The sequence below is a fragment of the Mustela nivalis genome (genome assembly GCF_964662115.1).
Source record: "Mustela nivalis genome assembly, chromosome: X".
In the NCBI taxonomy this organism is placed as follows: Eukaryota; Metazoa; Chordata; class Mammalia; order Carnivora; family Mustelidae; genus Mustela; species Mustela nivalis.
In genome coordinates this window covers 106,132,322-106,154,772 of record NC_139040.1, presented here as the reverse complement: position 1 = coordinate 106,154,772, position 22,451 = coordinate 106,132,322, and the positions used below count along the sequence as shown (strand labels likewise).

Sequence of the window (22,451 nt, the reverse complement as noted above, 5' to 3'; positions counted from 1 at the left end):
GATTAGGGATTTGAATTATTCTGTGTGGTTCCAAAGTAAATTACTTGAATCAATGGGTAGAAATTAGCTGGAGCCGGAATTTTAGTTTAATATAGGAACAATTTATTAGTGCCATGTTTTTTTTTTTCTTTTTAAAAGCACTAATTTTAAAGTAGTAAGTAACCCATTGCTGAAAATATACATGCAGAGGCAGAATGATGGGTATGTTAGACACTTTTCACATGAATACTTCCCTAAAATTTTATCAACTTATAGTTAATTCTCTCCTCTAAATTCAAAGGGTTTTGTTCATCTATAGTAATGCAGCTAAATAGAAATATAATGCAAGTCATATAGGTATTCTGAAGTGTTCCAGATGCCATACTAAAAAGTAAAAACAAATGGATGAAATTAATTATAATAGGTTTTATTTACCTTATTTCCCAAAATATCATGTAAGCCTATAATTGACATAAAATTAACAAGATAATTTATATTTACTTTCTCCTATTAAGACTTCAAAAACCACTATGTATTTTATGCTTCCAGCAATTCTTAATTTGGAGTAGCCACACTTTAAATGTTCAGTAGCCATATGTGGTTTATGGTTACCTTTTCACACAGTACAGATGAGTAGCAATTATTATAACTATTACTTTGAAGAGAACAAATAGCTCATTACTAGTTTGCAATCTATCACGAGTAATGTCTTACTAATGAGAGTCAAGATGCTAATGTTTTAGTTAATAGATTTTAGTGGATTTAGACAATTCTTATAATGTCCATCTCATTCACTTGCTTTCAGATATGTTCTCTGAGAGGAATTTTCCAGTAGCCTTCTGTGGATAGAAAAACTTATGGGAGTGGGTTCCACATGTTCTATCAGGAGTCTCTATTCCTCATTTAATGTGTACAGTACCCTACACTGTACTTCAGTATCTCTTACATATTTGAATATAATGTTATTTCACTTTCATCAGTTTATACTTTGTCTCACCAGTATATTTTTTTTAATCCCCGAAGTTCAGAACATATCTTACGTACTCTTTTCCATAGCAATTATAACTCCTTTTTTTCTGTAGAAAAGATACTTACTATACCAACTACTAGTTTTAGAACATCCAATATATTAATCAAATTAACCAGTAACCAGTTTTGTAACCAAAATAACCATAAGTACTCAACCCAATTATTTTGGCTATACTATTGGCCAGATCAAACCAGCCATTTGACATCTGTATGATTAATACTCATTGTTCAAATACAAGGATTTGGGAAAATTTAAATGCTTCTTTAAGAGTTCACTGGTCATAACACTCCGAATGAAGGTAATCCTCTGACCAATTATTTTTATATATCATTCTTTGGTCTTTGTTGCTTTGTAATTTATAGTTATTATATAAAAGCTCATCAGAGAAATGCACAATAAGCAACCTTCCATAACAGCTCACTTGTGAGTCACCAAAGTTTAAAACATATAAAGTATATAATGCCTTTTTAAATTCAGAATTATGATAAATTATTTAAAGAAATTGAAAACAATGTGGATATCATCTTAATTATTAAGGAAATTTCTTCTATTGAATTCAAAGAAAATATATGACTACAAAAGAACTGGAATCACAATTAAATCACAATGTTAGACATGCACACAAGATAGGTTTTAGAATACACAGAAAATAATCAAACAAAGATTATAATATTGTAGGGAAGAGTATAAACCAGGCATGAGTTTTGCACCATTTAATTTTTTACTTACCTTTTCATCTTAATGGCTTTAACATGACTGTGTAGTCATACCAAATACAAATAAAGTAAAACATAGGAAAGTTTAATAAACAGATAAACGGACACAAAAGAAAGAAGAGACAGAGAAACTGAGAAAGACAACACTTTGTTTTCCTTGATTTTTAATGTTTCAGATTGCTTAACAGCTATTAATTGTGCTTTGCTGTATGATTTAGGATTAATGAAATTTAAGGCTTTGTTAAAGTCTTAGCATTAAAGGTGATTTATATAACAAGTTAACAAACAATAACAGACTGAAAAAGGCAAAATCAATTACAAATTGATTCACTATAAATTGGAAGCATTGAAATTACTCAAATACACTTTATAATTTTTAAATTGTAACCTTACTTTTAGTTAAATATTACTTCTAACGTGCACAGATACACTAACATAATAATGACTGTGTTTACACAGACAGCAAAGTCAACATTTGTTAATATAGACTATGTAATCTTAATAAATGTGATAAATGGTCACTACATTCAAATTACACTAATATCTAAATTGCAAATAAATAATCTGAGCGCTACAGATCAGTTTAAATATGCTTCAAACCAATCAGTCTTCTCTTTCCACTCTGCAGTTTTGAAAATTTATTTATCATTACAATGCTGGTTTTAAAAATATAATTCATAGAAACCAAAAGGAATAAAGTTTCAAGGACCAGTAACATCCTGTAATACAGAAAAGACATACTACTAATATGTTATGAAGAGCTATTTCAAATCCAAATATCTGGACAGGGAAGAAAACTTACAAAGAAAACCACTCATATTAAAAAGATCTAACTAAAATGAAGATAATCACATAGTTTATAGATTCATTCACTCACTTATTTTAAATTCGTAAGAGCAAACTCCAAACAAAATAAGAAATTATATTAAAGAAATAAAGCAAATTGACTTAGAAGAGTGACATTAGATTGGTTGGATTCTTTTACTAATTAGGTAAGGTACTGGGTTATCTTTGATGCTTTGAGGATGAGAATGTAAAATATGGTAACTCCCAAATTTGTGGAGTTAATTAAGGAAAGTTACCCAGTATATTGGATTTTGAATTGATGAGATTAATCTCATGGTCATACTTTTCAGAATTAGGTAGAAAATATATTGATTGGTTAAGAGATATTGGTGGCTCAAGAACCAGCCCACTGCCTGCTTTTTTGTTAAATATAACTTGGAGCATTTCTCTACCTCATGATTAAATAATTTCCAGAAGTAGTAGTAGCTGAAATAGGAGAAGAAAGGATTGCACTGAAAAATATATGAAGGAAACAAATGAATTAAAAGCAAAAATACAATACTTTGGACAGCTGTGCGTTTTTTCTTTCTTCTTTTTCCTTCCCCTTCTCCCTTCCTCTCTATTTCTGCTTTTTTGTTCAGTTCTTTTTGTTTTAAATGCAAAGAAGTGCACTTAAATCATTTTTAATGTGAAATTAGACATGTTTATATTGATATATAATATGAGGATAAGAAATACCTGATAATATAAACAGAAGTAATAAAGTATGCTGGGTTTCAGCATGCTGGAGTACACAAAGCAGTGAGCCAGGATCTGACATTTTTCTAACCAGGCTTTGAGAAAATGGGCAACCCACTGACTCTCACAGTCCCCTGTAAATATCTGAAAGTCCCTGGTCCAAGAAATGATTACTTTTGCATCTGATGACTGACCAGAGAAATAGGTTTCCTTCTTAAAGGATCATAATCAGAAATCTCCAAATAGCATGGTTATTTGAAATAATAATATTAATATTAATAATAATAATAATAAATAATAATATTTAAACATATTTAAATATCATGCTAATAAGAGCCAGTTAGTTCTAGCAAATGACATCGCTTACCAAACTAGATTAACATCTATTTTGAAAACATCTTAAATTATTGTAAGAAGGATTTGTGACTAAATTTTCAACAGAATTAACCTTGATAAAGAGATAGCAAATTACAAATGTGACAAGTTGTTAATATAGGGATTCTGTTGCTAGGCTCATTTCTTATTTATTTCAGTGAAATAAAATTAGCAGGTATAGTACTACATGGTTTAGGTATTAATTTGTTAATATTATTTGAGGATATTAACAGTAATTGTTACATTTTTAGTACCCTACAAATTATGCAATTCCTGTGGAACTTTACCAAAGTCTTTATGTTTTCATTATAATTTCTTTGTATAAAATTTCACTAAAAAGTGTGTGTATGTATGTGTATGCGATATGTATTTGTACAATACAGATGTATTGTAATACATATGTGTACGCATACAAATACATACATATATACAAACAAGAATAACCATGCCAATTAATGGGCCATGTTCTCTTCCATCAGAGAAGGTATTAAAAAGATCAATATATTTGTAACGATAAAGTTGATTACTGAAAATTAGGCATTACTTAAAATTTTGAAATCCAATATATCTTATTTTGACATTCTAGGTAATATTTGTGTTATTATTTATTTCCCACTGATGTTTAAAAAAGCCAAAACATTGTCTAAACTCTCATTAAAGTATTCATACATTATTTTTTACATAAAAAATCCTTATTTAAGATAGATTAGGCCCAACAATATAGGGCTTTTTTTCCTCCTGATATGTTCATTACTAAATGGGAAAATCACTGGCTTTGTCAAAGGGGTGTGTGTTTGTGTGTGTGTGAAAAGTCCCTGATCCAAAAAACAATTACTTTTCCATCTGCTAACTCTGATTGGAGGTCAAAAACTTGACAGTGTAATTATAATAGCAACAAAACTATGGATATTTACACAAACAATGCCAGACTGTCCAAATCTCATGTGATAATTACACTAAATATATATAGAGAAACTGCCACATGAATTTTAGGCCCATTATGCAAATTAAAGAATATAGGGTATAAAATACCCAACAGCACATAACTCTTTTTTCCCCCAGTAGCACATAAATCTTTTTTTTTAAAGATTTTATTTATTTATTTGACAGAGAGAGATCACAAGTAGGCAGAGAGGCAGGCAGAGAGAGAGAGGAGGAAGCAGGCTCCCTGCTGAGCAGAGAGCCAGATGCGGGACTGGATCCCGGGAACTCGAGATCATGACCTGAGCCGAAGGCAGTGGCTCAACCCACTGAGCCACCCAGGTGCCCTGCACATAAATCTTAATAAAGAATTAAAGAAATAAAAAGCAAGTTCACTTTTCTTTTGGTTGGTGCCCGTTGCAGTGCCAATAATTTAACATTTCAGCTCTATAGAAATGAAGACAATTTAAATAGGCCAATTATATGTATAAGCTTCATAATCTCTTATAACAAAGTAATTGCCTATATTAATAGGACATAGCTAGATAAAATGTTTAGTCAACACTATTTTTAAATTAAGTATTATAAGGTGATAAATAATATCTTGATGCATATTTTATTCTTGAAACTCAGGTGTAGACTCTCATACCCAATGAGTCTTGAATCCTGAGTCATTTTTTAGCTCACCATCTTTTTGGTACTCACATGTAATAATTTAAGTTTAGGTTAGATTTTTTTTTTAAGATTTTATTTATTTATTTGACACAGAGAGAGATCAGAAGTAGGCAGAGAGGCAGGCAGAGAGAGAGGTGGAAGCAGGCTCCCCACTGAGCAGAGAGCTCAATATGGGGCTCGATTCCAGGACCCTGAGATCATGACCTGAGCTGAAGGCAGAAGCTCAACCCACTGAGCCACAGGCGCCCCTAGGCTAGTTTTTAATGTGTGGAGATCACTGGCTCTCAAAGAGAGAAGCTGTAGACCATCTGGTTCTCAGATCCTTAGCATGGATATCATCCAGAAACTTCTTAAACACGCAAGTATCAGGCCACACTCAAGGTCTATTGAATCATAATCTCTATGGGCAGTAGGGGCAGGGGACAGACAGCAATCTGTGTTTTAACAGTTCCTCCATGTAAAGAAAGATCTGAAAGTTACTGCTCTACACTATGACCTCCTTTTCATTCCCAGAGACACCCCTTTATTTGACGTATTCAGTGTTTCCCATCTAGATTATCACCATGGCTTCCTAATTGTTTCCCTACTTCTGTTATTATTCAGTTGAATTCTCTTCACAACTACTATTGGACTAACCTTTCAACAGTGCACTGAAAAAAAAAAAAACATTAGGAACTCCTCATTGCCTACTGAATTAAGCATAAACTATTAGTCTAGTTGTCATGACCTCTCCACACTGTGTCTAATCATCCTCTTCAGTCTTATCATCCACAACTAAGCTTCACGCTCAATGCTCTACATTTTGAAAGTAAACTGAATGTACTCTCCACTGAACACTCTATATACTCTTGAGCTTTTTCATAGGTTATCCTGAACTGCTACCTCCTCTGTGTGGCTAGAATGGCTGTTAATTCACTGAGTATACACTCATTCTTGGCCCAATATCCATGAACATATCTCACTCCACCATTAAACAGTAAGCTCTTTGAATTCATCACTCCTTAGCTAGCAATACAGATAGCACAGAACCAAACATTATGACATGAAATACCACATGGCTGTTAAGAGATCATTCATATCGGTGTAATTTCCCAACCATTCCTTCATTAATCCTTTAAACTCTACCTCAATTTCCATCTCTCCCAAAATGCAGACTCCCCTCTCCAATTTGGCTTCTCAGAAGATTGAGAGAAGCAGAGATGCCGTAAGTAACAGTACTGAGTAGTCAGTTTATTTCTGTTTATTTCTGCCCTCTAGGTACCTCTTTCCTGTTATCTTCTTTTTCTGACAGTATCTTCCTCACTATCACTTTGCTATGCCACCATGTTCAGAAGCCCTAAGACAGAATGAGTTGAGACATGTTGTCTTTGACCATTGATTCCTCTGACTTTACCCAGGGTGATGAAGTTACCACTGGCTCATTTTTATAATTCTGACCATGACCATTAAAGCTGTCATTTTCTCAAACAGATTTCATGCAGATTAGGAGAGATTAAGCAATGCAATCAGATACTACCAATCAACCTAAATAAAATGGGAAGAGGTGGCATTTCATGTCATATTTGGGACAAGCAGAACTTTCTAGTATTTCTTATATTGGTCCACTTGATAATCTATAAGGCTGGTCCTTACAATGGAAATATCAAAGACACCTTCTTGATCCTAGCCCATTTCCAGCAGAGGCCAGAAGGAGAAATCAGCCAATCCTCCATTTATTTTTCCCTTCAATTTCTGTCTCAATTCTCAAAATTTGGCCATTCAAGGCTAACATATAATATGATGGAAATAACTGTGGATATTAATGATTTTTACCATTTGGTATTTATAAAGTAACATGTAGGTTTTTTAAATGTATGCTTTTATATATCTTAAGTCATTTAATTTTTACCACATTCTTGAGGTTAGGATAAGACAGATATCATCTTGCTACTTTTCTAGATAAAAACATGGCTCTGAAAGGTAGTGTCACATCCAAGACCACATTGGGAGCAAGTTTCATGGCTTGAAATTAAGAACGTTTTCCTTTTTTTCCCCCCTCACCCATAGTTAAAAGTTACCACTACAAGGAGCTGCATCTCATGGACAAGTTCTCAACCAATCTAAACTGAGGACCTCAATGCTCACTGCCTTCCTGATTTTTCATTTCTTGTCATGAACAGTCCTTGCAGGAGACATAAACTTTGTATTCTTCACCAGACAATGAATCCAGGGATTGTTGGTGAGTTTTCAGGGTAAAATTTTGCTCTGCTCAATTGCCATTTCTAGTTGACCATTAAAAGGATCCTGAAGTGAGTTCTTATACTGAGTCTACTTTCTATCCATATATATTCCCAACCTACTTTATTTAATCACTGTAGATTTTCTTCCAGATTATTCTTTTATATAAAACCTGCCCATAGATTCAAACATAAGAAGGGCATACTCCAACCCAATCTCACCATGCATAAGCTCTACCATATTAGGAGCTTGACTTTGAGATCAAGTCACCCCAAGAAGTTCAGCACTTCCCGAATTACCCTATTTTATAAACAAACACACGTACAGGTCATTATTTTAATTTCCTTACTGCATCAACAAAAGACCACTGGACTGTCAAACTTTAGAACTATTAAGAACTACTCTAATTACTCCTTATTTTAGCTAAACCAGAAATTTTACACTATGTTCTATGTACATAACTTGTATCTCTTGAACCCTACGACAGGAAGGAGAAAGATAAAAGGACAGAAATCCACCCATCCACTAACTCTCCTGTTACCATTTTTTACGTCCTGTTCTAAATAATAATCCTTCAGGGCTGAGGGTGGTGCTAATCTGGTTTAACTCCTTTATTTGATAAACATTATTTATGACAAATCACATGTTCTGCCTAATGCTGACAAAATTACACCTCGGATTCCATCTTTTATGTCACTTCTCTTCATATTATACTACGTGATTGCTGGAATTATCTCATTAATTGAACATCTTCATGAAAATGTACTAGTGTTAAGTATGTCAGATGATTACAATGACTAGGTTTGTGTTCATAACAGATATTCTTAAGTATCTTTTGCACCCGTGTATACTTCCACACTTTAGTAGCACAATGCAATGAAAAAATCAGCAAAATGTCAGATAAGCTTTACCTCCATGTTTTTGGTTTTATCATGACGATAGAGCATAATTATCTCTCAAAGCCCCCGAATGGGGTCACTATCACATTCAGTCATCTTTATTGATTTAGAGAAAAAGGAGTACTTGGAAAAGTGACAATGTGATTCTTTTGTTAATTTATATATATATTGAAAATATTGATTTAAAATCTCTTATGCTTTTCTTCAGTAAGGACAATAAAAGAAGTGCAGCAAGTGGCTCGTCTAATGCAAGACATATGGAAGTAACTGACAAATGTGTACGGAACATAGGATGAAAATTCACAGACTTCTCTTGGCCATGCTAAGTCTGGCAATCTATCATACAGGCTGAATTCTACTCATCTGTCAATATCTACAAGTCACAATCCTGTGACATAACTTGTCTCAATCTACTGTTGCAAGGATCAAGAAAACAATACCTTGTTTTCTCTGAAATATTCTATAGCTTAATGATAAATATGGCAGGAAGAATACAAAACCCAATAATGAAGTACCAGCATCCATTTCTTAAGATGACTGAAATAGCCTTTGGTTGTTTATATATTACATACTCTAATGATAGTCCATAGAAATAAAAACAATGGACTTAAACAGCAGAGTAAATTCTTTAAAAACCAGCTATGCTGTGAGAATAAAGTTTGGAGCCTTTCAGATATTTTCCAGGTGAGGACAGTTTCCTTAAAGTAGTACATAAATGAGTAAAACTAACTCGTTAACTTAAGCATTACAAAGAAGCAGCAATGCATTAAGGTATGCTAATGCCTTTTCTGCTTTGGGAGAGCGATTTCTGAAGGATATCTATGTTTCGTGGGTATTAAGTATTTGAAATTCATATCACATTTCAATATATTTTAGAAACTCTTTTAAATATATACTAGTACATATAACAGTGATACATTGGAATGTGTTAGAAAATATAGTAATTGTAAATCATGCTATTATTGGGTGTCCATATTTTTGAAAATAATATTCAAGTATATTCTCCTATTGTTCCAGGGGTCAACACTTACCTGACATACTACATCATATCATATTTTCTCACAAATATTTATAAAGACATTTTTCTCATCTAAGATTATTTATAGCAATTATCTATATATGTAAATACACATATTTATTTTACATACATTTTTGTATTTGAAAGCATATCACATATGTTGAAAATGTATCAATTGACATTTTATAAAATTGGGGGTAATTACCTTGCAATTTAACACTAACCCAAAAGAGTTGGATTTATATATTTTTGTGTATTTTTGCAAGCTGCCTATTAGGAAAGATTTTGTCTTCATTAAATGTTACACAAATATAAAGGGTTATCATGCAAAAGTTCCATATTCCCTGGTTCTTCATTAAATAGAATAAATATAAATAGACATATAAAATTACAAAATTAAGATATATAAGCTTTGTGATTATTTGTTTTCATTGCTTGAGCATGTTATTGTATCCTAATGGGTTTCGTCACAGTAAGTATCGGCAATTAGCAAGAGCAAGTTAAGTACACACACATACACACATGTGCACGACCAATAAAGAGATACAAACACCCTAGATCATGCAAGAGATGTACAAGGCCCCATTTGGATATTTGATCCATATTACACACAAGCAATGTTATATTTGGCAAAATAAGTCAGTAGTGCTTTCCTTAGATAGATGTCTTTTGTGCTTTTTTGTTGTTGTTTTTGGCCTGCAGCATGCTATTTGTACTTTGCTGAAGGTTACCCCTGAAAGTACATAAGTGAACCAGTACAGAATGCAGTTCTAGAATAGCTGTGTCATGAAAGGAAAAATGACAGAGAGAGACAGAGAGAGACAGACAGACAGACAGAGAGACTGGTGGGGGATAGTGAGGAGAGATTGATCGCCCATGAGATTCAGTGTTAAAATTTCCTTAAATACATTTTGGCCTTCATTTTCTTTTTGAAAACCTTGCTGTGGGGGTCGCCTGCCCCCTTCAGAGTACTGCGTAACCTTCGCAAGAGATCATTTATCACTAGTTTCCACCTTGGAGCAGATCTTCCTACCTTTCCAGTCTTAATTCTGTGAGAAATGGCTGCAAACCGATGGTTGAGCTCTGAGATTTTGGGCTCTACTACTTTCCTGCAGTGGTCGCCGCGGTTCGCCATCAGCTTTGCTGCTTGGTCACGCGTGGAATCCACCTTTGGGCGCATGTCATTCATTTCAGCCTTTAAACGCTATATTCCGTGAGCAAGAGACAGGGCTCGAAGTTAGTAATTAAATGGAAGTTGAGAGAGAGCCAGAAAGTGAGAAAGAGAAAGACAAACAAAGAACAAGCACATGCAGAGGAATACAGAGGGAGGAAAAAGCCAACTTCCCTAAAATAGAGGAGAAGACTGAGAATGTGTGCCATCTCAGGAAAACAGATCACTGCTCCTGTTTAAGTTGGATCTAGGTTTATTTTTAATCTGAGGAAGAACGAGGATTGTTTTCCTGACTTCTCTATGTTGCCCACAACCAGCATATTTTATATTTAGTCTTATTTTATCTTAACTCTACTCAATGTCATAGCCGTGGAACAACCTTAATATATCCTCAGAAGGAAAGGTAGCTGAGGAAAATTTTTTTATTCCTTCCTGAATACTTCTGAGTTCCCTTTTATTATACTGAGCATCATGGGGGGAAAATGGACTTTCCAATAAATAAGGATTCTGTGTCACTGAAAGAGGGAGTGAAGAAGGTTCTGCCTGACTCAAGGGGTCAGAGAGGGTATAAATGAAATAACTTAGGTCCTATTATTTCAAAGACCTTGGAGGAAATTCACGTTAAAATGGCATTCCTTAACTACACATTGAAGGACAAGAGAAAGCAAGAAAAGGTACACACAACAGAGTAAATGTGTTTTAGGGATAGCCTGAAATACATCAATAGTTTTTCATTAAAAATGAATTATAATCTTTGGAAAATAACAATTTCATTAACATTAACATATGCGTTGTTCAGACAGAAAATATAATTTTTGAGTGTTCTTTAACTAGCAACCCACTAGTTAAATACTATTATTTCAGCACAACAAAATAAGGAATCACTAATTTAAATAAAATTTGTTAAAATTTAATTCTTCCTATTTAATTGAGAAAGATGTTATCAAATGGAGATTAACATAGCATCAATAAGATAAATTCGCACATTATACCTCTCATATCCTTTTATAGCTATCTTTTTTTTTAATGGAGATTAAGTTGCCTTTCTGAAAGATGACTCAGGACATCCTAATAATTGTTTTTGATATACAAAGAGAGAACACGAAGCCATGTTTACTTTACATATAGTAAAAAATAAAAACATCCAGATTTATATAAGCTGAGTACTGTTACTAATTATGAAGATTTGGATGTTGCACAGGCAAAATGTCCAGATGATTGGATTTCAGATAGGCTGTGAATGATACAGGGAAACTGATCCTTATGTTAGATAGAGGAACACACTACTAAGTAGTCAAATGGGCAGGAATTTACAAAATTACACCAAAATAAATCCTGGAATCTCTTTGTCATTGGTGTTTAAGTTTTGTGTAATTAGCTGAGAGGTGGATATGGACATATATCCAGATTATAAAACTCTTCAAAGTCATTAACTCCCATGTGAGTTAAGAAAGTAGGGAGGGTATGAAAGTAGGAGGAGAGGGAGGAAGGATGAGAGGAAGAACTTTATTCACTCTTATTAATAACTCCTTGATTACTGAGATGATTGGTGTACAGTTAGAAAATTGCTTTTCATAATATTTTATTTGCTACCTTAAGTATGTCTTCTTTTTGCTGAGGTTTCCTTTTCTCAGATTCATCCAAAAGTGCTTCAGCCTGAATGATCCAGTTTGTGACATAATCCACATTCTGGTCAAAGTTTTCCATATGTTTCTGGTATTCCTTAATTTTATAGAGATATACCATGACATAATACTGGTTAGATAATATTCTTAAAAGATCTGTCATGCTTTCTATAACATTAAAAGGCAAAAAGAATAGTATCTGTCAAATCACACTTAGGGGTGATCTCCATATAAAATACTGCAGAGACATAGCAAAATATTAAAATATAGTTATAGGTGTTAAAAGCCACCATTCATGTAAAGTTAAGGAATTTGCAGACATAGATATTATTATTCAAAGCATACATAATTTCTTTCTCATAATGGAGAGGGGTTGAAAATCCTCTAGCTTCTTCTCTTACCAACAAAAGATTTAACCACTCTTCTGCACGGGAAGTGACAGCTATCCAGTTACTATTCAGAAGACTCAATTTATCTTCCACCAAGGTCTCCTTCTTGCCCAAAACCGTTTTCAAGGCCTCTCCCAGCTCTGTAACACTCTTCAGGTGAACCTTCTGTTTCTCAATCTCTTTCTGAGTAGCCTGTGAAAAGGACAGTATTTGAGCTTGGAGTAATTCATATATGGTAGTCTTTAGATTTAATGTTTTTGAAATGACTGTGTGTATAGTTACTACAGTAAGATTTTTCAATGATTTAAAACTTCCATATGTCTTCATGAATGAAGAAAATCCTACCATATACATTGTAGTTACCTTATTGGGCATATATAAGCATATATCTATATCTATATCTATCTATCTAGATATGTGTGTGTATATATATATACACACACAGAGAAGCATGTTGAACTTCTATTTATTTATTCTATTTATATTTATTTCTATTTATTTATTTATACTTAATGGATAAACATACATATTGTCCATCTAAACATATTTATATTTACTTAATTTGTAAATATACTGGGTGAAGACAGACCCATACACAAATAAACAATGGCTTTTAGAAAATTTAGCAAGTAGTGTGCTCTTGTATTTCTACAGAAGAAATTTTCAGGATTTTGGTGCCACAAACCTATTTGGAATCTGGTGAAACATAAGGACTCTTTCTCATAATAATATTAAAAAAATAAACTTGAGTCCACTGGATTTTAAAGGAAAGGAGTTCTATTGGAAAACAATATACAAAATATCTTTTTAAAACCTGTAAGATAGGGGCACCTGGGTGGCTCAGTGGGTTAAAGCCTCTGCCTTCAGCTCAGGTCATGATCCCAGGGTCCTGGGATTGAGCCCCACGTCAGGCTCTCTGCTCCGCAGGGAACCTGGTTTCTCCCCTCTCTCTGCCTGCCTCTCTGCCTGCCTCTCTGCCTACTTGTGATTTCTCTCTCTCTGTCAAATAAATAAAATCTTTAAAACCTGTAAGATAGTAATACCTGTTTTCTTTCCTAATGTATGCAACTATAATAATCTAGCAGCAGATGTTTAGGGTAATTTAAAAGTAGTGATGAATATAACTGGTGTCTTGAAATATAGACAACGAATAGAATATGATATAGAATTATCTGCCATTTTTACTGGTGACAAAGTTGCAGGAACTATAGCTATTACTGGGGTTTGCTGCTCGCATTCTGAATTGAAAAAAAATAATACTTAATTTCAATTAGAGGTCTGTGAAAATAAAGAAGTAATATGAGAACCCCCTAAGAAAGCACCACCACTTTCTAAGACCTGATTTACAAAATTTAAAAACAAGCACATTTAATATTAGAAAGCATGTAGAAAGCTGATAGAAAAACTGATCCTTGTATAAAAGTTTATACTCAGCTCTACCCCAGCCCTTTTCTGGTGATGTATCATGGCTGACCAGGTGACCATCTTGCACTTCCTGACCTCTGCCCTGATCCCTTTCTTGCCCCCACACTGTTGTGGGACATTTCACTATGGGCTAAGCCAGGCCAGAACCTCACAAGAAGTTTATTTACTTTTAAGATTTTTATTTATTTATTTGAGAGAGAGAGAGAGATCACAAATAGGCAGAGAGGCAAGCAGAGAGAGAGGGGGAAGCAGGCTCCCCGCTGACCAGAGAGCCAAATGCGGGACTCGATCCCAGGACCCCGAGATCATGACCTGAGCTGAAGGCAGAGGCTTAACCCACTGAGCCACCCAGGCACCCCTCACAAAAAGTTTAAGTAAAAGATACAGAGACTGTGACAACACACCAGCTCAGGCATTTAGAAATGGAATTGATATCTTCACCAGAGCAAACCAAAGCCAGAGTAAGACAAAATCACTGGGGAGTAGCAACAATACGAAAGAGGAGGGAACTCACCTGCAAAGAGGTAAATCAAAAATGTACAGAGAGTATCAGAAGTGGGCCAAGTAATCAAGACTGAGAGTGAGGGTCTCTTTGAGGCCAGCTTGTACCTCATCTTTAATTTGTAGATGCTCTGTGGCTGCCTATCCTTCACACCATCAGGTCTGCTGAACTCAAAATCACTATGTGTATGCATTTTGTTTTTGCATCTCACATCACATAAATAGGGGTAATAAATCTGATAAAAAGACTGTATAAAGTGATTTGTGCACAAAAGATATTGTTTCTCCTATCCCAACACAATCTTTTGTATTTGTGTTTTTCTTTTTCAATGGACAAATATCTGAGATTTGAGTAATTATTGCCAAATGCACTTATTGGCTACCGTGTAGAGGGTTGTCTGTGATGCAGCTGTCATCTGTAGTGCATGGGTAAAGCCAGCTGTTCATAGAAGGAATTCCTTCATTTAGCAATCCTAAATGTTACTGAGCTCCTACTAAAGGCATCACTGTTGTAGCAATGACATAGGTTATTCTACTTAATGTCTTTAAGGAAATTATGAGAAATGCCTCCCTGGCATGAAAACAGCCCTTCTGGAGCTTGACTTGTGAGTGCTCATGGGCTAGATTTTATTCCTTTCATCTGCATCCTTGTGTGGAACACGACCTTCACAACCTTATATGGTAGCCATTATTCTTGGCACTGTAAATAAAATGACAGAGAATGTCTCTGTCCTTATGAAACTTATACTCAAGATGTATTTGTCAAAGATATGGAAAGACAGGCAAATGAACATGCCCTCCTTCCTGCATTCATTCCAGACTAGTGGCTTGTCACCAGAGATTATGTATTTGCAAAGATAACACCTCACAAAGTTGAATCTTACTTTGGATTGGTAATTATCTCTTAAAATGTCTTAAAGATGACACTGTTTTAGCTTTGATATAAAAAGTTATATACACAGACATCTGTCTCTTCTACTCCAGATAATGCAATTAAAGGCAATGAAAATTTCCAGATCTCAGAAGGGTTAGAAATTTTGAATTTGGGAAATATTGTTGCAAAAAGTTCATGGATCACAGCCAACTACTATGGATTAAACATCTGCCAAAATTCTATAGCTAATTTTCAAGAGAAAATGTTTAATATATAGGGATACTTCATTCAGTTCATGAAAAGAATAAAATAGGAAATGTAGATAATCACGAGCATCACTTTAGCTTCCCTAGTATTTTAAGACAGCACTCAAAGACATGAAAGTTACTGCCATGATGAACATAACAAAAAAAAAAAAAAAAAAAGCAGTAACCATCGTGGTGATAATAGCCCCAAAAGTGATTCACTCTTTTCATTCTTATCATAAAAGAAATCCTTGAGCTATATCTTCACATTCGGGATTCAAGAAAAAACTGGTATGAAATAAATGCTATTTTTCATTAGGAAAAATATTGTACTCATTGAATAGATTTTTATTTTTCCAACAAAAGTATTTTTATCTTAGTTTCAAGAATATAACAGATTTATTTTAAATTAAAATATGACTTTAAAATATTATTATCTTAGACTTCAAAAAATATACTGATATGACTTTCTGCAGGTCTCAATAAAATATCAATTAGTGAATTTGCTTTTGGTGCTTAATATCCACTCTGTACTGTGCCATTCACTGCCAGAGAGTAGAAAGGAAGTAGTCTTTGCATATCCTGCTTTAATTTTACCCACAGTGTAGCTGCAGAGAAAGGCTAAAGTGCAGTCAAGTATTTGGTATCACAGTAGAAAGAACTTCTTTGAGAAAGATGAGTCATGGTTGGGATGAACATGAATGGTTTTAAGGAAGAGGTGATACTTGTAACTGAAGTTCACCATTAAGGATTGGATCAAGTGCCAAACAATCCAGAAAATATGAAGGTCATAATCAGAAGCCACAATTACACTACTGGGTATTTACCCCAAAGATACAGACATAGTAGAAAGAAGGGTCACATGTACCCCAGTGTTTATAGCAGCAATGGCTATAATCGCCAAACTGTGGAAAGAACCAAGATGCCCTTCAACAGACAAATGGATAAGGAAGATATGGTCCATATATACTATGGAGGATTATGCCTCCATCATAAAGGGTGAATACCCCCCAACTTTTGTATCGACATGGACAGGACTGGATGAGATTATGCTGAGTGAAATAAGTCAAGCAGAGAGAGTCAATTATCATATAGTTTCACTTACTTATGGAGCATAAGGTATAACACAGAGGACATGGGGAGATGGAGAGGAGAAGTGAGTTGGGGGAAATCGGAAGGGGAGACAAACCATGAGAGACTGCGGACTCTGAGAAATAAACTGAGGGTTTTGGAGGGGAGGAGAGGTGGGGGGTTGGGTGAGCCTGGTGGTGGGTATTATGGAGGGCATGTATTACATGGAGCACTGGGTATGGTACCTAAACAATGAATTTTAGAACACTGAAAAATTAAAAAAAAAAGAATCAGCAGCCACAAAAAGAAAAATATGGAGTATTTACTGGAAACTAAAAAGAATTGAACCATTCTCCCAGTTCTATTAGTTACCCATACCATAACAATGTCTATACTTGTCAATGTATTGAGAACTGAATTACTGGACTGAACTCCAACTACTGTTTTGGCCATTCTTTGCATACCCTCACTCATGCCTCTCTAAGGGACGTAGTTTTTTAAGGGGTTGGTGAGATGAGGAGAAAGACATCCAGTCCAATCCTTAACATTGATGCCTTCTTTGGCTGACATGCTGGGTGAGGGATGGAGAAGGTTCTGACAGGTCTACCCTTCTGAATGGACAAGTTCAAATTCAGTGACTAAATGATAAAGTCATTTAGCTCAACTTTAAGGTTTTTTTTTTTTTTCCAATCTGTGGTAATGTGATAGCTTCTAGGGCTGATTTTAAGGCTGAGTAAAACAAAAAACAAACAGAATTATTCACATTCACTTTTACTATGACCTATGACCTGGCCATAAGTCCAGTTCCAGGAGTTTCACCAGCAGCTTAATGTCAAATACATGCTTGGCACCTGGGGTTTTTAATGACACAGGAAAAATATCAGCTAAGAGTAGAACTAGGTTTAAATATTAACTGCCATAAAATCTAACATACTTTTACTGTCCATATGTTTAATTTGTAACATTTGATACCAGCTCCAGCATACAGTCGAAATATTAAACACTAATTTCCATGATTTCAAAGACATAAATTTGTTGTTGATTTCTTCCTAGCCATAGCAATTTTCAAAGGCTATTCCAATTTCCTTATAATAAAAAAGGGATGGCATAGGTTAACTTCTCCTAATAAAGATACCCATGTGTTCAAGTAAAAGATGGAAATACATTCTGATTCATTCTTCATATCTGAAAGTTAAATCACTCGAATCTAATTTAAAATGGCATGAGGTCCAGGATTCAGCCATCAGCTTAGCAATTCATTTCACTGATGGGTTATAGCAGGATGAGAAAACTCATTCTGTCGGTTTCTAATGATCACATCATCATGTGATGGAAATAGTTTTGTTAATTTTATTAAAGGTGAAATGGTAAAAAAAAGTGTAAGATGAATTATTTAAAGGTGAAATAGTAAAAAGTGTAAGATTAATTAATTATCTGATCCCACAGAAACATATCCGCAACTATTTTTTTTTTATTTCTATTATTTATTTTTTTTTATAAGCATATATTTTTACTATTTTCTAACAGGGGCAGAGAAACCTAGCACACTTGGGCTTGATCTCTCACATTTCCAGACGTGCAATGGCTTCCAAAACTCTTCCTGGAATTTCCCAGTGATTTAGATTCTTAGGATAAGTTCTCTGACTTCCTATCATTCCCACTCCCCATCCCCAACCTTTTTACACTCTGTCTCCTGCCCATAGGTTCTATTTCATTCAGCCCCACATCTAGTTAAAAAAGAAAAGGAGCCACAATACCATTTCTATATCTTTCTCCCTTTACTAAGATGCTACTAAATTCTTGTTTATTTCAGCTCTTAATCTCTTATGCAAGTTCCCTCTCATCTGGATGAAGGGTTAACTAATACACCCAAAAGGATATTTTAAAAGGTTCCCCTCCCCACGTGGATTCTGCATTTAGTCAGTCTACATAAATATTATACCATTTCTGGTCATCAAGGATGGGGGAGGGTTCTTTCACCTTTAGGTACAAAATACAGTTACGGGAAGAAAATTTAAAAATTACATTATTGCAATCACATATTAAGATTTCTGAAACTGACATGACACTTAGAATTTTGGAGAACAGTGTGGAGATTCCTCAAGAAATTAAAAATAGAACTTCCCTATGACCCTGCAATTGCACTCCTGGGTATTCACCCCAAAGATACAGATGTAGTGAAAAGAAGGGCCATCTGTACCCCAATGTTTATAGCAGCAGTGACCACGGTTGCCAAACTGTGGAAAGAACCAAGATGCCCTTCAACGGATGAATGGATAAGGAAGATGTGGTCCATATACACTATGGAGTATTATGCCTCCATCAGAAAGGATGAATACCCAACTTTTGTAGCAACATGGACAGGACTGGAAGAGATTATGCTGAGTGAAATAAGTCAAGCAGAGAGAGTCAATTATCATATGGTTTCACTTATTTGTGGAGCATAACAAATAGCATGGAGGACATGGGGAGTTAGAGAGGAGAAGGGAGTTGGGGGAAATTGGAAGGGGAGGTGAACCATGAGAGACTATGGACTCTGAAAAACAATCTGAGGGGTTTGAAGTGGCAGGGGGGTGGGAGGTCGGGGTACCAGGTGGTGGGTATTATAGAGGGCACAGACTGCATGGAGTACTGGGTGTGGTGAAAAAATAATGATACTGTTATGCTGAAAATAAATAAATTAAAAAAAAAGAATTTGTATTTATGTTTAAGGTTGTGTTTCTTTTGATCTACAATAGCTGTAATTAAATCAATGGTGTATCATACAATCTAATGTCTTAAATGTGATAAAATATGATAATGTTTTTGCAGGTCCCTACATTTCTGTCATGGGAGAGGTTTAGGACATATTTTATTATTAGGGTAATGTGAAGGAATAATATAATGATAGATTCAAAAAGAACATAAAACATTAAATAGTGGATTTTATGGCAATGTGTATTGACTTTTTATTAATAATGTATTGTCTATTAAAGAAGAATTTCATGAAAGCAGAATGTGCAGAACAGAAATTACAGCTATAACTATAATGACAGTGAATAGTGACTCCAATGGCATTTAACAGATGTTCTATTTTCTAAGTAACAGCTGCTTGATGCATTCATTGTACCAAGTTAATGGTCTGCTAGTGTTATTTCACTTCACAGATAAATTACTATGCTTGCTTTAAAAAAAGATACGTAATTTTTCATGGGGATGATAGTGTAACAGACTTTAGAAATAAGTAATAGTTCTCATGCTTTTATAGCTAAGAGGAGTGATGAGTTGAAGCAATTATCCAGATAATCTAGGACCAGAGGCCAGATCTCTTTAAACTGTGAAAGGTACTTGTTAAAAAAAAAAAAAAATACAGGACATGGTTGACTAAGCTGAATGTAGATCTCATAAGAGTACTCGTATTGCATTATTTAGTGGTTCACAAACTTTGCTGAATTATTAGACACTGACCACACTTGGGCCAATTTAATCATAATATCTGGGGGTAGGCTCCAGGCACTGATAGCCTTTTAAATATTCCCAGGTGATTATAATGTGCAGCCAATGCTGAGAACCAATTGGCAAACAAAATGATGCATTCTGTCACAAGATTTTATTGGGTGATTGTCACTAAATTTTAGGACTGAAGTGACAGCAGAAAGATAACTGAAAAAACTCATCACTGTTCTTCCTCATGTTGAATATTATAAAAATATGTCCCTTAAATTAAAGTGAAAATCACAATGACTTGTTACGTAAGTGGCTATTTAGACATCAATTATTTTGCATATTTAACACAACTGAATTCAACATTTGTATGTATGTGTGATTGTTTCAGGCAACTCTTGGTATCCTGACGCTACTGTTAATAAAATCTAATGGTCAATTTATGAAAAATAGGAGATAGGAAATATCCTAAATGCTGATGGATTAAGGAACCGAAATAATTTTCCATGGAATTATATTTGATCATTTTAATTTTTACATAACACTGTGAATATTAAAAGGGCTTTCATGTAGCTGAATTATTTAAGTGGCTTTGAATTTTTCACTACTGAAACTAAATTGGGAATACATGAAATCTGTTAGTGGTTAAATCAGAAAATATATATTAAATATATATAATATATAAATTAAATTAATTAACATTAATTTAATTAATAAATTAAATTAGAAAATATAGATTAAACTTTGCTGAAGCTTACATTTTCCAAACATAATGATCAGAGATATAAACTTCTATTTAATAACATAATTATTTATTTTCCTACAGTTATTTTTTGTACTCAATTCATATGTTAAATAATGGAAGCCATAATGGGATATTGAGAATCAACTGACTTATATCCAAATAATCAAAGTGATTTTAAGACAAATGCACACAGGATTTTCATTTTGTTATTTTTACACAGATTTATTTAATCTGCACTTTAAATTTAGTCATTGTGTATGTTTTTCTTATTGTGAATGACAACTTTTTGTCACTTAGATTACCTTAAAATTACTAGAAAATACAACTTCCAACAACAATTATAGTGGGAAAAAGCTAATGAAATCAAAGATAGTACTGGATTTTAATTGCAGATTTGCTGTGTGCCAGGCCTTTTTGCATCTATAAAATGGGAGTATTTGACTGGATGATTGTTCACGTTCCCATTTGTTCTAAAATTTACCATAATATTAGAAGCACATTAGCATTCTTCTCTTCTCTCAAAAAAAATTGCTTTGCCATTATGTTTTAATTGTCATCTCTTAATTTGCAATTTATTTTATTGAATGGATATTTACTAAGCATGCACTATGGGTCATTGTTATTTTATGTGCAGGGGAAACACCAGTGAACAAAACACACATTTTTCCTTGTTCTCTTGGCAAGTGAAATTGTTAATGCCCATGCATGAGTCCAAGAAGATAGAAGCTGTCGTGACAGCTCAGAGATCCTCTGCAGTGCTGCTACTCAAAATCCCTAGGTGCTGCTAATCTCTTCTAGTTCATCTTACCATTTCCTTCCACTGTGTCTCTTTCTATTCTATAGACATCAGTGTTTCTGATCTCAACCTGGCAAACTCCCTTAACAGCGATTTGTAAGGGATGAAGGGGAAAAATGCCTGATCCTGAAACCATCAAACACATGACAGTTACAATTTCCTCAAACTATCTCTGTTGTCCAGACCATGTAGCTAGGAGTGATCTACTCTTTCAAAATCTTTTTTTCTTTGAGAGAGAGAGAAAAAGAGATCGATCCAGCACAGGGCAGGAAGGGGCAGAGGGAGAAAGAGAATCTTAGGCAGGCTCCACACCCAGCTCAGAGCCCAGCATGAGACTCAATCTCAGGACCCTAAGATCATGACCTGAGCCAAAATCAAGAATCAGATGCTTAACCAGCTGAGCCACCGAGGCATCCCTCAAAATCTTAATATTAATTTTTCCCTCTTTATCACCACTCTAATGGAGGGAGACTGTCTGAATTTCAAAATACAGGGAAAGGACTACTGAGCTTTAGGAATTTCAAATTAGCATTAACAGTATAAATTCAATTCCCATATTAAACTTTTGTCTCATTTTTGTTCTTACTCTAAAATGTCTGCTTCCCATTAAGTGAATTAATTTTTTTTAACCTTTTAAAACTTTAGACTACCTTTTAAATATATTCATTTTTTCCCTTGTAACTGCAGTGTGGAAACATGAGCATACGGTTGGAGCTGACAGAACAGTTTTTCTTGCTTCCAGCTGTGCCTCCAGCTAATCAGCCTTACCACCACCCTAGTTACTTCTGGAACTTCTCTCATTTATTCTCTTCTTGAGACCACCAAATATCTG

The 22,451-nt window shown here is 34.4% G+C and overlaps 1 protein-coding gene across 1 annotated transcript in view; it reads right to left on the bottom strand.

Annotated features, from left to right (window-relative positions):
* The window catches only part of DMD (dystrophin), a 2,004,585-nt gene that overhangs the window by 1,135,106 nt on the left and 847,028 nt on the right, over positions 1-22,451 (bottom strand). Inside the window, exons 35-37 of the mRNA XM_082716529.1 lie at positions 12,552-12,731; positions 12,119-12,247; positions 10,388-10,558 (exon numbers count right to left, since the gene is read on the bottom strand). Of these exons, the coding sequence (XP_082572655.1) occupies positions 10,388-10,558; positions 12,119-12,247; positions 12,552-12,731 (480 nt within the window). The remainder of the gene's footprint in view (positions 1-10,387; positions 10,559-12,118; positions 12,248-12,551; positions 12,732-22,451) is intronic.